A 14,293-nucleotide genomic window follows, 5' to 3' on the forward strand; every position below is an offset into this window, starting at 1 on the left:
TCAGAGCCTGTAGTGCAGCCAGGTAGTATAGTATTTGTAAACATTGCCAGGAGCACCTCAGATTTATAATGTGTTTGCTTTTGAATCAATTTTTGGTCATTGTGTGTTCAAAACTTTTTTATTATTTTCAACTTTTTATTGACTCCCATAGTTGGATTTGCAACCCTATATGGCAACTCACAATTTAAGAACCTGGCCTCTGAGTTTTGATTATTCTCAATTTCATAAGTATTTTGAGTAACTCTCACTAGTCTAGGGTGTGTTCAGCACCCATCAGAGTGCTAGCAGTAGTAAGCTGCTTTGCTTCTGATGTAAACGAGCCAGAGTTTACCATGGTTTGGGTCTTGAAGGGTTCTGGGAACTGTTGTGTTGGCTGAAGCATTAGCTAGACTTCCTAGCATTTACGCATGAGGTATTTACTGAATACTTATGTTAGTTGCAGTCATCCAAAACTGTTAGCTGTCTTTATTGTATATTGTTTAAAACACCTCTTTTCTTTTTGTTCTAGTTCCAAAAGACCCGAAGCCCCAGTGGAGACGGGTAGCGTGGAGTTACGACTGCACACTCCTGGCCTATGCTGAAAGCACGGGGACTGTCAGGGTGTTTGATCTCATGGGGAGTGAGCTCTTTGTCATTTCTCCAGTACGTGTACACTTTAACTAATCTCTCTCTTTGTGTTTGTGCATGTCTTCTATGTACACTGTAGCAACGGATGAGTGTGACGAGGGGTGAAGTGTAAGTGTAAATAAGAACAATCAGCTAGGATCTTAAAATACTCAGCATCTACTTAGATAATGATAGTTATGTAGTATTTACCCTTTGTTTTTGGAATGCACTCTGTAGGTATAGTCCATCTTATAACAATAGAAATGATTAAACTCTAAAGATCAAGAGATGTCTGAAAAAAGGTGTTTATTGAATCATGGTAGAGGCTAGCCAGAAAAACAAAGGGTCAGGTCCTGGCAAAATTTCTCCTCTTTTTCAGGAGCCAGGCTCTAAGTACCAGTTAGAAACTGTCTTCTGGACTTAGAGAGAAGACCCTGTTATAGACTAAGGAGAAGGCAAGCACTGCGTACAGCAGATCTTCATTGCTACAGAAAGGATCTAGTGTGAGGCAGGGAAGCCTAGGATGTGAGAACCATCTGAACGGAGACGCAGTCACTGCTTATGGATTGCTGGCTGAACAATCAAGCAACATGGCATGCGGGCTTGGGTTGGTCCTGATGGGATTGAAGTCATGGTTTTAGCATGAACGGTGTTTGGTTTCATGCTTTGCTTTCTCCTATTACTGTCCCTTTATTTTCTGGCCCTCTCAATTATATTTAAGACATCTCAGTTTTTGTTTTATTGTGGTATGGATTGTTGATAGGTTATAGTGAGGGAAGGTATCAGTGGGCTGTTGCAGGAGAAACAGCTTCTAGAGAAACTGGACTTCATTACTGTAAAGAGGACAGGGTTAAAAGGGAGAGGAGAGAAAAAGTAATGAGTCTGATTGAAGAAGTTAGTGTTGAGAGTCAATGATACAGAGAATGATTTTCCTAAGAAATAACAAGTGGAAACATTGGAAAGAATGAATAAAGCTCCTATTGTAGATGTTCCACAAAAACAAATGAAGGTTCAAATGACCATTTAACAGGCTGGTGCTGCCCTGTAGGGCTGTAATGAGTTATCTATGTGGCTAAGTGTAATTTTACATTTTCACGTAGTTGTAATAAGAGACAGGCAAAATTTATAGATGATGTATTTTATTTAATTTTAGCATATCCACCAGATGATCATTTGAACATATAATCATTATGAAATGTTGTGAGATGTTTTATGTTTTTACTTTGGTAGTGTGAAATTTGGCATGTGTTTTCATATTTTCGTGTTTGTAGACTCTCTTAGTTTGGATTAGGCCTGTATGGATGTTTATTGAATAGTTCTAGATCATGAAGAACTATTTGGAATGTTGGAGAGAAACATTTTTCTCTGTTTTTAAATTTCTGTGGGCCTGTAAATTAATATGACAAGAGACAGGTTAATATAAGGCAGACAATAATCATTGATGCTAATATTTTTGCATTCATTAGGCTTTATAGAAAAGTGAAAACCCAAGGAAACAGTTTGGGCAGGAGCGTAGGTACAGTCTTAATAGAGGTGCGTAAAGAATGGAGATGTCAGCCGGGCGTGGTGGCGCACGCCTTTAATCCCAGCACTCGGGAGGCAGAGGCAGGTGGATCGCTGTGAGTTCGAGGCCAGCCTGGTCTACAAAGTGAGTTCAGGATGACCAAGGCTACACAGAGAAACCCTGTCTCGAAAAACCAAAAACCAAAAACAAAAACAAGAATGGAGATGTCGCTATGACAGAAGAGACATGGAGTGTGAGCTGCTGGGGTGGCGCGCTGCGGGACAGTGATACGGGCTGTATGAAGGACCAGACTGAACTTGCAAAGGCCTACAGACCAATTTGGTGTGCCTCTTTTTCCTCTGCCTGCCACAGAGGGACATAATCACTGAAAGAAGTTGGTGCCTCATTTTTAAATAAGGGGAGAAGTGAGAATCTTGCCTGTCTATTGAATCTTTTTTTTGTCTATAGTCTAAAACAGTTCTTCATGCCAAGATGGAATATTCCAATCATATTCTAGGCGAAATAGTGTTATGCTTCCCTCCAAGGTGCTTAGACCTTCAGGTCTCTGTCAGTGTGGTCATGTAGGTGCTCGATGGGAAGGCTGACACTGGGTGTTGTGTCTTCCCCTTGAGTTCCTGAGTAGGCACATGCAAAGTACCTCCAGTCTTTTTTAACATAACTGGTGCAGTGGAGATTAATATTTGAAAGCTTTGTTTGGAAAGAGGCTGAATGGTGCCATTGCTTGCTTTTCTTTTATCCTCTTTGTTTTACAGGGAATTTGAATAGAAAAGTACTTATCCAGCTGAGCATCTCAAGGAGGCTGCTGAGACCAGTTAGGAGCCTACCCTAAACTTGGTGCCAGAGCCAGTGTCTGGGACATTGTCCAGCTAAGCATGAGTTAATTTATCTGCTATCTCTATAGTGACTTAATTTTCTCCTGTTTTCAGGCATCTGGCTTTGCTGGGGACTTGAGTTATGCCATTGCTGGGTTGGTATTTTTAGAATACAAAGCAAGTGCACAGTGGTCAGCAGAGCTCTTGGTCATCAATTACCGAGGAGAACTGAGAAGTTACCTTGTCAGGTAAAAATGCATTTTGATATAATGTTTATTTTTCTGATATAGTGTCAGATGCTGTTTTTTTTTTTTTAAAAAATCATATAAGTAATTAAAAATACATTAGGCATGTTGAAAAACTTGTATAGTGAATACTCATACATTAGTGTTTGAATTCTGGGGTTAGAAATTTATTATATTTTATACATCATATTTCTAGTCATCTATTCATCCCTCTAGCCAGTTATTAATTAACTGTATTTTGTATTTCATAGTACATTGAAAACATCAAGTCCTTGAGAATACATATTATTAAGATTTCATATTTGCTCATAGTTTTTTTTTTCTGAGATAGAATCTACATACAGTAGAGTGCACAGATCTTAGTTGTAGCTCCTGTGAGTTTGATAGATGATTGGACTGTACTGTTCAGAACTCTGTCAAGAAATAGAACATTATCACCATTCTAGAGAGCTCTCTTCTTCCTCTGTCCTCCATATCTACCCCATATCAACTACCATTTTCAAAAGTTTTATTTTTAATCATAAATTAGTTCTGCCCATTGAAACAGTTTACATCAATGGAATCATTTAATATACAGTCTTTTGCCCAAATCTTATTTATTTAGCATATTTTGAAATTCATAAATTTTTGCATATCATTACTTTATTTATTTTTACCAATGATGCATCTTTTTTGAATTATATAAAATTTATTTACATATAGATCCTCAGATATCTCATGGTTTGTTTAGTCATTCCTTTGTAGATAGACTTGTATGTTTCCAGTTTGGGCGTGTGGCAAACTGGACCATGGATCATAGCACAGATTGTACTATGGCTATTCTGGCATAAGTCTTTATGGATAAACATTTTTATTCCTCTTGGGTCATTATCTTCCATTGGAATTGCTGGGCCATAGGATGATATAGTTTATTTTTATAGGAAACTCAGACTTTTAAACAACATGATTGTATCACTCATATCTCCACTGTAATGTGTCTGGTTTTTTTACATCCTTGACAGGTTTTGGTGTTGTCTGTCTTTAAAGTGTAGCTTCTTCAGGATCTGCTGGTGTCCATTGTGGTTTAATGGTACTTATTTCTGTTGTGACTTCTTCACTTAGTGTTGGAACAAATCAGAGCTACCAAGAGAGTCACAGTTTCAGCTTTAGTGGCCATTATCCTCATGGAATAAATACCGCTATTTACCACCCTGGTCATAGGTAAGCAGTCGTTTGTTCTCTTATTTACTGAACTGTTAGGTATGCATAGACATCTTGGCGGCTTCATTCTGTCTGCCTGTGTACAGTTATGTTTAATATCTGTAATATTGCTATGATCATACTATGATCCTTCTGCCATCTGCTGTGGTGAACGTCTTTGAGGAACATAAGACACTGGGTATTTTATTGAGAAATGTCTCCTTTTCTATTAATTTTTTAGACCTTTCTCTTATCCATACATAGTACCTGTCTCAGCGTTTTATGGAGCACTGAAGGACCGTGTATGCAATGCCTTCCTGCAAAAGGCCTCAGTAGATGTCACTTCTCCACTTACAGAGTCAGGCCAACTGCTTGTTATTTATGCAGTTCCTCTCAGCACCTGTTCTCTGCTCTTCATATTTTCTCTGCTTCACTATTTACCTACCTCCTACATTGTTGCTTATGAGAAACTTTGAACTTTTCTACTTCCCGTGAGTTTTCCTCTTTGTTATTGAGTCTGGAATTTACATGTATTTTGTTAGTTAGCCAGGTTACCTATCTGGTTCTTGTCATATTTTGAGTCAGATGAACATAACATGAGTTCTGAGTTTCTTATTTGGTTGAGTTTACAAGTGAGTCTTAAATTCTGTCATTATGCTTGAGTTTCTGGCTAAGAATGTGTACAAGCTTTGTATGCCACTCGCATTTAAGTCTATAGCTTTTTGTTCAGAATTTTAAGAAATTTTTATGTGGCAAAAGAACTCGTATACATATGGTCATGGATATACAGACACACACACCACAGACACATAGACACACACACAGACACACACACCATAGACACATAGACACACACACTGACACACACAGACACACACATCACAGACACATAGACACACACACAGACACACACACCACAGACATATAGACACACACACAGACACACACACCACAGACACATAGACATACACACAGACACACACACCACGGACACATAGACACACACACAGACACACACACCAGAGACACACAAGTTGGATATTACTGTCTTGTCTGAGAGAAAACACTGCCTTAAGCTATGACTATTGTTCCCTGTCCTCTTTCACAGTGTTATTACTTCCTCATATTTAGCTGTGCTGTTTTTATTTATTTATTTATTTATTTATTTATTTATTTATTTATTTATTTTGGTTTTTCAAGACAAGGTTTCTCTGTGTAGCCTTGGCTGTCGTAAACTCACTTTGTGGACCAGGCTGGCCTCGAACTCACTGTGATCCACCTGCCTCTGCCTCCCGAGTGCTGGGATTAAAGGCGTGCACCACCATGCCCTGCCTCTGTTTTTATTTTATATGAATGTAATCATGCAGAAGATATGTAAATCTTGCTTTCAGACTTGATGTTTGATTCACACTGCTCTAGTTTATTTTTTAACTACTAGTAGGCTATTTCATTTTATTAAGATTGTGCAACACCTGTATTTGTTCTCCAGTAGACAAAAATTTGATTATTTTCAGGGTGTTTTAAAAATTGTATTATGTGATACTTTGGTACACATGTGAATGAGTATCTGGGATACAGAACCAGAACTTGACTGGCCAAATCAGGAACACACATCTTTAGGTTTATCAGATAATGCCAAACATTTTTCACAGTACTTGTACCAATTTCCTATCAGCTTGTAAGCCCTTCTGCTATTCCAAAGTTTTTTGGTTGTTGCTATAATTCGTTTCTTTTATTGAAAACATTTTTTTCATACAGTATATTCTGACAGTATATTCCCCCTCCCTTTACTCCTCCCAGTTACCTCACCTCCCCTTCCATCTGGATTTACACTCTTTGTGGCTTTGTAGAGCATATATGGTGACATGCATTCTTTTAAAATTTACCTTCTGGTTAGTTAAAAATTCTTGTTAATTACCAACCCAGGAATGGTAGTGCATGCCTGTAATCCTAGCACAGCAGAATCTAAGCACTCAAGAGCATGTTTTGTGGTGAGAGTGGTCTATTAAGGAGTCGTAGAAAGCTAAGTGTATTGTCAAGCAAAGGAGGAAGTCCCCTTGCTTCTCCAGTGATGTAACTCGATAGCAGTCAGCGTGGAGACGGGTGGCACTAATGCTTCCGTTTGAGAATTGCTGTCATGCAGGAGGGATGTAAATGGTCCACTGGGAATGATAAAACATCTGCTTTGTGGTTTATATTGTCATTGTGTGGTCTTTTTTTAAATGAAAGAAAGTAAAATATTTATCACTTGTTTATTTTTCTCTTTCTCTAGTAATATGAGCATGTGACATTCATCATCTACAGGGATTTTATAAGTGCACAATAAATCAGCCATAGTAGAGTTGGCATGAATTGATAACACATAAGCTTGTAGTTTTTATGAAATCCATTGTGTTGTCTGGTGCTGCAAAAATTGAGGTGGTAAATTGTGTAACATGAAACAGAAATTAATTGAGCAGCTTGGGAATACGCTTTATAGACATGCTTGGTTACTTCCCTCCGTATCTCAGTCAGCCCAAGACAACAAGTTATCCTCCCTAAACACGCAGGCTAGCTCACACGCTAGCCCTGCTCCCCTTTCTCTGCTCCCTCCACTCAGTGTGCCACCATTGTCTGCCTTTCCTGTTCTTTGATCTGCTGGTTTTATCTTTGTTTGTACTATGGTTCTGGCTGAAAGGAGCCCCTTACCTCATCTTCATTCTCAGAGGAAACAACACAGAACCCGAAACTTAAAGTTGTTTTTAAAGATGTATTTACTTTATGTATATGAATATTTTGTCTGAATATTCATGTGTGTGCCTAGTGCCCTCAGAGGTCAGAAGAGGGTGTCAGATTACATGGAACTGGAGTGACATATGGTTGTGAGCCACCTTATGGGTGCTGGGATTTGAACCCAAGTCCTTTGTAGAAGCAGCAAGTGCTTTAACCCACTGAGCATCTCTCTAGTTCTGACATTGATCTTTTATTGCACGATGGGGGGAATGCTTCTGGAGGAGGCTCTGGAGTGCTCCCTGCACTTGAGGAGTGTATAGTCAATCTTGGTGGCCATATGCTCATAAATAAGGATGCTTAATATCGTGAAATACAGGATGTGTATACATTTTAAATGACACTGACTACTTTTAACAGTGTATAACGTTTTTGTCTTTGGTCTTAATTTAATTGTAAGTATTTATAAGCAAAATTTGATTTATTCTGCTTTGAATTTCATCAAGTCATTGATAGCTACACAATTACTGTTTAGTATTAGCTCCTTTGGACAATTTCTTAACAGTGTTGAAAGGCTGAGAAAATGGCCCCTCTTTTGCAGGGAGAAAGTGCCCTTTTGAAAAGATACTCATGCTCCCAATTCATGATGACACTGTTCAACAATTTCAGTACAACTCAGTGATTTCATTAATGGGTAAAATGATGCCGCTACTATTAAATGTGGCTTGCTGCCTGTTACTCACCAAGATGCTTTATGCTGTATTATGCATCACACTGAGTGAAGCTATTTTTGTTAGTCTGTTTGTTCTTACTGTCAGGAGGCATCGTTTCTTTCTTTCTTTCTTTTTTCTTAAGAAAAAAAAAGTTTGTTTTGGCTTATAGTCCTGAAGGCCTAAGGTTGGTGGGTATTATCTGGAGGACAGCCTCGATGCTGGTAGAGAACCCCTTGGCATTTCAGATTACCACAGGGAAAGAGAGACAGAGAGAGCGGCGGAGGGGGGGAGTAGCATGGGGGATGGGGGAGTTAGGGGTAAGGGAGGGAGAGAGCAAGAGGGAAGAGAGCTCCCAGCCCTCCCCCCCTAGTCTCTCTACCACTAGGCAGAACTCCCTGATTGTCTCCTGTAGTATTAATCTCACAATACTCCCATCTCTTAGTATTACAGTTAGATTAATTTTGTATACCCCCTTAGTACTTCACAATGGGGACCAGATTTCAACACATGGAGCCAGAGCCTCAAGGTTACACCCAAACCATGTCTAAGCCATAGCACTGCTCTGTATAAATAATTGAATAGATGAGGAGCAACATGAGGCCCTTTGGCTTTCATTGGAACACATTAGCTTTAACACCCATGGGTCCTATAGTCCATGAGAAGTACCTGATCAATGAATATGCAAGTCATAGCTGTGCAGAGGGAGACTTTAAGTATTTGGATGATACTGTTCTTGAAGCAAACTTTGTTTTAAGCTAAACATGAGCCATTTACAGAGAATGATAGCTTGGACATCAGGCTGCCTGTAAGTGGATGGCTGTCGGCTGCGGGAACAGCAGTCCTGAAGAGCAGTTAGGTCAAGGGTGTCTTCTACACACAGTAACCCGGGCCGTGGCTGTTCTGGGAGGCTGTGCATATGGAATAGAACACAGTCTTTAGAGAAATAGAGAATAATTTCAAGTAATGGACCTCTGAACGCCAAAGAGCCCTGCTTTCTGAAAGCTGATCTGGTTATCCCAGGTGGGCTTTTGTTTGCTTTTTCCCTTAATCAATATCTCCCATATTTTGAATCCTTATGTCACTACACTGGAGGGAGGCTGAGCATTCCAACAAGTAGCTAGTCCTTAGTGTGGGGTGGGGTGCTGGGTAAAATGTTTCCTGTGTGAATCAACGTGCAGGTGACACAATGCTAACTTCCTGGTACAACATGAAGAAAAACAGCTCTGGGGGGCACGCTGATGATTCTACAAAAGATTGCTCCTGAAGGAAGAGTGCTTTAGCCAGAATCTTTGCTGCATTGGACCTTTGATGAAACAGGGGCTCATGCATTGACAAGATTAATGTGTGGTGTTGTACTCGACGTACCAGTGTCAGAGACTGAATGGATGTTGTACTCAGTTTCTGCTTCCACAAGCACAGGGTGGCTTCTCATGAGGAGTGCACAGATATTGTCTTTAGACAGAGCCTTAGGGTGAACATCTTTAGAAGTGAGTTAAGTCTTGCTGATGTTTGCTGACTATTTGGTCGCATAGGCACTGGGAAGTGGGGAACCATGACTCTTATCTATGTTGCGTTTTTATTGTCCTGCAGGTTGTCAGAGCCTGGTCCTTAGCAGTCTCCAGCTGAACACTTGTTAAGTAGGATACAACTTGTTAATTTCTTTATTTATGTTTGTGGTGAGGAACAGAGTATAATTGGTAATTTAATCATGCTAGTTTTTGGCAGCTGTAGCTTGACTTTGGCCTTTGAAAACAATAATGGGAGTCAGCATGGTACCCTCCCCTGCCATCTTCTGTGACGCCTTGACAAGTGGTGTTTTTGCTTGTGCTACAGCAGGGCTTGCAGTCTGATGCTGTTTCCCCTCTCAAGTTTGCTCTTGTTCTTGTTTGTTTGTTTGTTTTCTTTCTCCTGTATTTTTTCAGTGTTTTGATTTAACTTTGTATCATTTTTTTTTACACCTGGATTTCAGTAGTCTTGAGAAAGATTTTTTTGTGCTTTGATTATGTTTTCTTTGTGTATCTAAGATCTGCTCCATAATCTGTCTTTATTTATTTTCTTCTTGTGCTCTGAATACTGCCTGCTGTTCATTCTTGGATGTGAGAACTGCAAGATTCTGCCTTATCTTTGGCTTATCTCATAGGAATTTTCCCTTAGTTTTGTTTGAGAGGAATAATGGATGCATATATATTTATGAAATATTATGTTATATATTTCTCCAGACCTTTATTCTGCTGACAAGTTTGGCCTTAAATCTTAATTTTCTTTATCCTTTTATTTTCTGGTACTGGCATGTAGCCCCATACCTCCTGCTTGGTAGACAAGTACTCCACCATTGAGTACATTTTAAAGTTTTGGGTCATGAAGTATCTTTCATTTTTGTGTGCTTTAAGCACTCTGGCCATTGCATAGAACACCTGGAACTGTTGGCTATTTCCAACCTTATTTGTTTGTTTTGGCGGCCAGAAGGGATTTTGCACCACTAGATGGCAGATTCTTCCAACAATTACTATATTTAAGATCTTTAATAAACCATTTCTAGTTCTTGAAATGGTTTTTCAGTGTGGCTTTCAATTTCATCAGCATTACATAAGGTCTTGGTGCTGAGGGGCTTGCATTGCATGTCTGTCCTTTCTTTAGGCAGACTGCTTCACGTGCTTTATTCAAGCTCAAGTTAATGCCCCCTGCCCCACACTGTGTGTCTGTCTGTCTGTCTCTGTGTGTTTGTGTATGTGTTTCCCCACTGGTCACCTTACTTTTACTTTCTGGCCCCTTTGTCCCTGCTGTGTTGACTTTCAGAGTTGGGAGCAGCAGAGCCAGAGCAGGCTTCATCAGTCATTGGTTAAACTCTTTGTTTTTCAGGTGGGAGAGCTGCAGCTTAGAGAGGTTAAGCCAAGGACAAAGACTGTGTCTTATCTTTGTGCAGCTGCAGTTCCTCACACATACTACCTTGATAGATGTTTCTTGAGTGAAGCACTCTGGGTAAAGGCTGTAAAGAATACAAAGATGAAGTGGATACCCCTAAATGGCTCCAACTCAGTGCTGGAGTTATGACTTGATTAACGGTCACAGGTTGCAGTGGATTGTGCTATGTACTCAAGGAACTGAGTATGATTAAATATTTGTGATGCTAACAGCCACCTGCACTTCCCCTCCTGTTCCCTACCTTACTCTTTTTTTTCCCTCCTTTTTTTTTTTTTTTAAATTTATGGAGACATGGTTTCTCTGTGTAGCCTTGGCTGTCCTGGAGTTGCTTTGTAGACCAGGCCAGCCTCAAAACTAACAGTGGTCCGCCTGCCTCTGCCTCCCTGAGTGCTGGGATCCCAGGTGTGCCCCAGGCTTTCCTTGCTGGCTCTTTAGAGGCTGCAGGCACTTGCTGCATTTATTACAATTCTCTACACACTGGTACAGCCTTAGCTGTGCTTCTGAGCAGCATGCTCCCTTGGCTTGAGTGCTGTTATTCAACACTTTGGCTTCTGGGAGCATTTCAAAGGCAGCTTTCTTGGGAAGCCCTTTATGCACTTAATGCCCTGGTGATGCTGTTTCGTACCTAGCTCTAATGCTGCTGCTGAGGTTCTGTGCAGCAGAAGTCAGGGGACTGTGTCCATGCTCATTTCTGTGTAAGAGTACATATCGATGTACAGACAGAGTGCGAGCCTGCTAAGCAGGGCATGTTCATGATACTCACTAACTGTGAAATAGGAGAGTTCAGAAACTCATCCATGTCAAGAGGGTTAGAAATGGCCATGCCTGAAATTCCTTCAATTGCTTACTGAATACTTTATGTGCAATAATAATGAGAAAGGCATGTCTATGGATTACATACATTTCTGCAAAAGTGTTTGAGCTTTATGTTCAACTTCCTAAACCATGATTCTTCCTACTTATTCCCACAGAATTTCATATCAAAGATTACTAGGTCTGATTCTCTTTCTCTTCGTTTTGTTTTTGTGAAGGAAAAATAGTTTTGTTTTTGAGCGCAGTGGCCCTGCCATGTCTGGGAAGCACTGTTTTGTAGCCTCCTTCGCTGCTTCTTTCAGTCTTTCTGCTTCCTTTCCTATGGTGATTCTTGAGCCTTGGGGGTGTGGCATAGATGTCCCAATTAAGGCCGAAACTCTATATAGTGTCTTATTTTCTGTACTTTGACCAGTTGTGAATCTCTGTCTTAGTTATTAGCTTCACTTATGAAGATTGGGAGCTGCACTAATATGGGTGTAAAGATAAGTATTTAGGATCAGCTTAATACTCGGTCCTTTCAGCAGAATAATAGCAGATCATTCTCCCCTAGGGCTTATGACCCCAGCATTGTTTCTTGGCCCAGTGAACAGTAGTAAATATGAGTTCCTCACAGCAGCTGTGACTGTATGCAGAACCAAGTTAGCCACGATTACAGAATGGAGGGGGGCTCAGAAAACCCTACCCATGTCTGAAGAGCAAGTATTGGCTACTGGAGGCAGGGAGAGTCCGTTTAATTTAGAAGTGGGCTAGAAAAGCTGTCCATTTTCCAGTGTGTGGCCTTACATCCGTTCACATGCAGCGTTATACTTACTCAGTGGGTTAAATGAAAAGAGTACATGAATCTGGGAGGGCAAAGTGATGAGGGTATGGGAGGAATTGGAGAGGAATGAGGGTTTAAAATACATTGTATTTGTGTCTAAAATTCTCAAACAGTGAAAAAGAACAACAAAAAGAAATAAAAAGTAAATCTATTTAAAACAAGGTAAAGAATAAAAGCACCCTTGTAAATCATGTGTTTTTTAGAGTTTTATTTATAATTAGAAATTATATTTAAAAGTATAATTAAAAGTTATATATATTTATATGATAATATGATTGTCACTTATATGATGATATGAAGTGTGACTTTGAACCTAAACCCTTAGCCCATCACCTTCTGTCTGTGCTCTGCATCTGAGTATTCTTGATGGAGGAACTCAATGAAACAGAAAATAGCATTACTGCTATGAATTAATTTCTACCACATTGCCTATTTGTAACTTAATTTCTATAAAAAACTAACAGCTATTTTAGTGAGAAGTCAGAATGCTCAAGATACAACCATTAATTTTCCACTTTTTTCTTATATTTAACCCATTATGAGGAAGCTTTCATGGTTTTATTTAATTGAAACATTATTTTATAGGTATGCGTGTGCCTTACCTGCATCTGTGCCTATGTGTCATGTGTATACAGTGCCCATGCAGGTCAGAAGAGGGTGTTGGATCCTTTGGGCCAGGAGTTGTGAACTTCCATGTTGGTACTGGGAATTGAACCAGGGTCCTTAGGAAGACTGAGCCAGCCTTGCTTTCATGATTTTAGTGTGTGATCTTTTATTATACTTAAAAAATATATTTCCAGGTGTGGTGGCACATGCCTTTAATTCCAGCACTTTGGAGGCAGAGGCAGGTGGATTACTGTGAGTTCGAGGCCAGCCTGGTCTACAAAGCAAGTCCAGGATAGCTAAGGCTACACAGAGAAACTCTGTCTCGAAAAAACAAACAGAAAAAAATATTTCCCACTTTACATTGTAAATGCAGCCACACTAATTATGGTGCTAGTTTACTGTCCATAAACATTCCCACCATCCCTAAGCATTTGTACTGTATATATGATATTACCAGTTCATAGGACGTGCGTGCCTAACCTTTGAGGAAGTAGGTGTCTTAGGGTTCCTATTGCTGCAACAATCACCAGGACCAAAAAGCAAGTTGGGAGGAAAGGCTTTATTCTGCTTGCACATCTGCACTGCTGTCCATCACTGAAGGAGTCAGGACAGGAACTCGAGTAGGGAAGAACCTGGAGGCAGGAGCTGATGCAGGACGCTGTGGAGGGGCGCTGCTCACTGACTTGTGTAGCTGGCTTTCTCTACTTTGTAGGTTCCTTTCTCTCTTCCCCATTTCTCTAGCCTTATTCTTATATCCTTTCAATTTCCTAACACTAGATATGAGATATAGAGGGGAAGGAGGCAACATTATCTTTAGACTGATTCCTGCTGATTAGGGGCAAGCTTGATCTTTGCTGTCAGGATATCTAATTTCTTCTTTTGTTTTTTTCTTTGCACACAACTACTTAACAACTGGCAGTCAACAGCATCCAACCACCATCCAGCAGACTACCCATTGGGGCTCTAGCATTTATAAATCCTCTGAAAAGTTCTCAGTTGCAGAAACTATCTGTAGCTGGCAAAACCATGCTCCTGCTAAAGCATGGGCAAATCATAGTGAGCTGCTGTGAAGCAGCCCCAAAGCCCACACCTGGCATTAAAATGAAACCATTTTCTTATGATAATTCTGTGTTTTTTGTTTTTTAATTAATTAATTAATTAATTTTTTGGTTTTTCGAGACAGGGTTTCTCTGTGTAGCCTTGACTGTCCTGGACTCACTTTGAAGTCCAGGCTGGCCTGGAACTCACAGCGATCCGCCTGCCTCTGCCTCCCAAGTGCTGGGATTAAAGGCATGCGCCACCACGCCCATCTGTTTTTGTTTTTTAAAGAAACTAAAATTCTC

At 40.1% G+C, this 14,293-nt stretch overlaps 1 protein-coding gene across 1 annotated transcript in view; it reads left to right on the top strand.

Moving 5' to 3' along the window:
* Positions 1–14,293, top strand: part of Nbas (NBAS subunit of NRZ tethering complex) — a 302,722-nt gene that overhangs the window by 21,070 nt on the left and 267,359 nt on the right. Inside the window, exons 7-9 of the mRNA XM_051143481.1 lie at positions 509–642; positions 3,058–3,191; positions 4,290–4,388. Of these exons, the coding sequence (XP_050999438.1) occupies positions 509–642; positions 3,058–3,191; positions 4,290–4,388 (367 nt within the window). The remainder of the gene's footprint in view (positions 1–508; positions 643–3,057; positions 3,192–4,289; positions 4,389–14,293) is intronic.

The sequence above is a fragment of the Acomys russatus genome, chromosome 1 (assembly GCF_903995435.1).
Source record: "Acomys russatus chromosome 1, mAcoRus1.1, whole genome shotgun sequence".
NCBI lineage: Eukaryota > Metazoa > Chordata > Mammalia > Rodentia > Muridae > Acomys > Acomys russatus.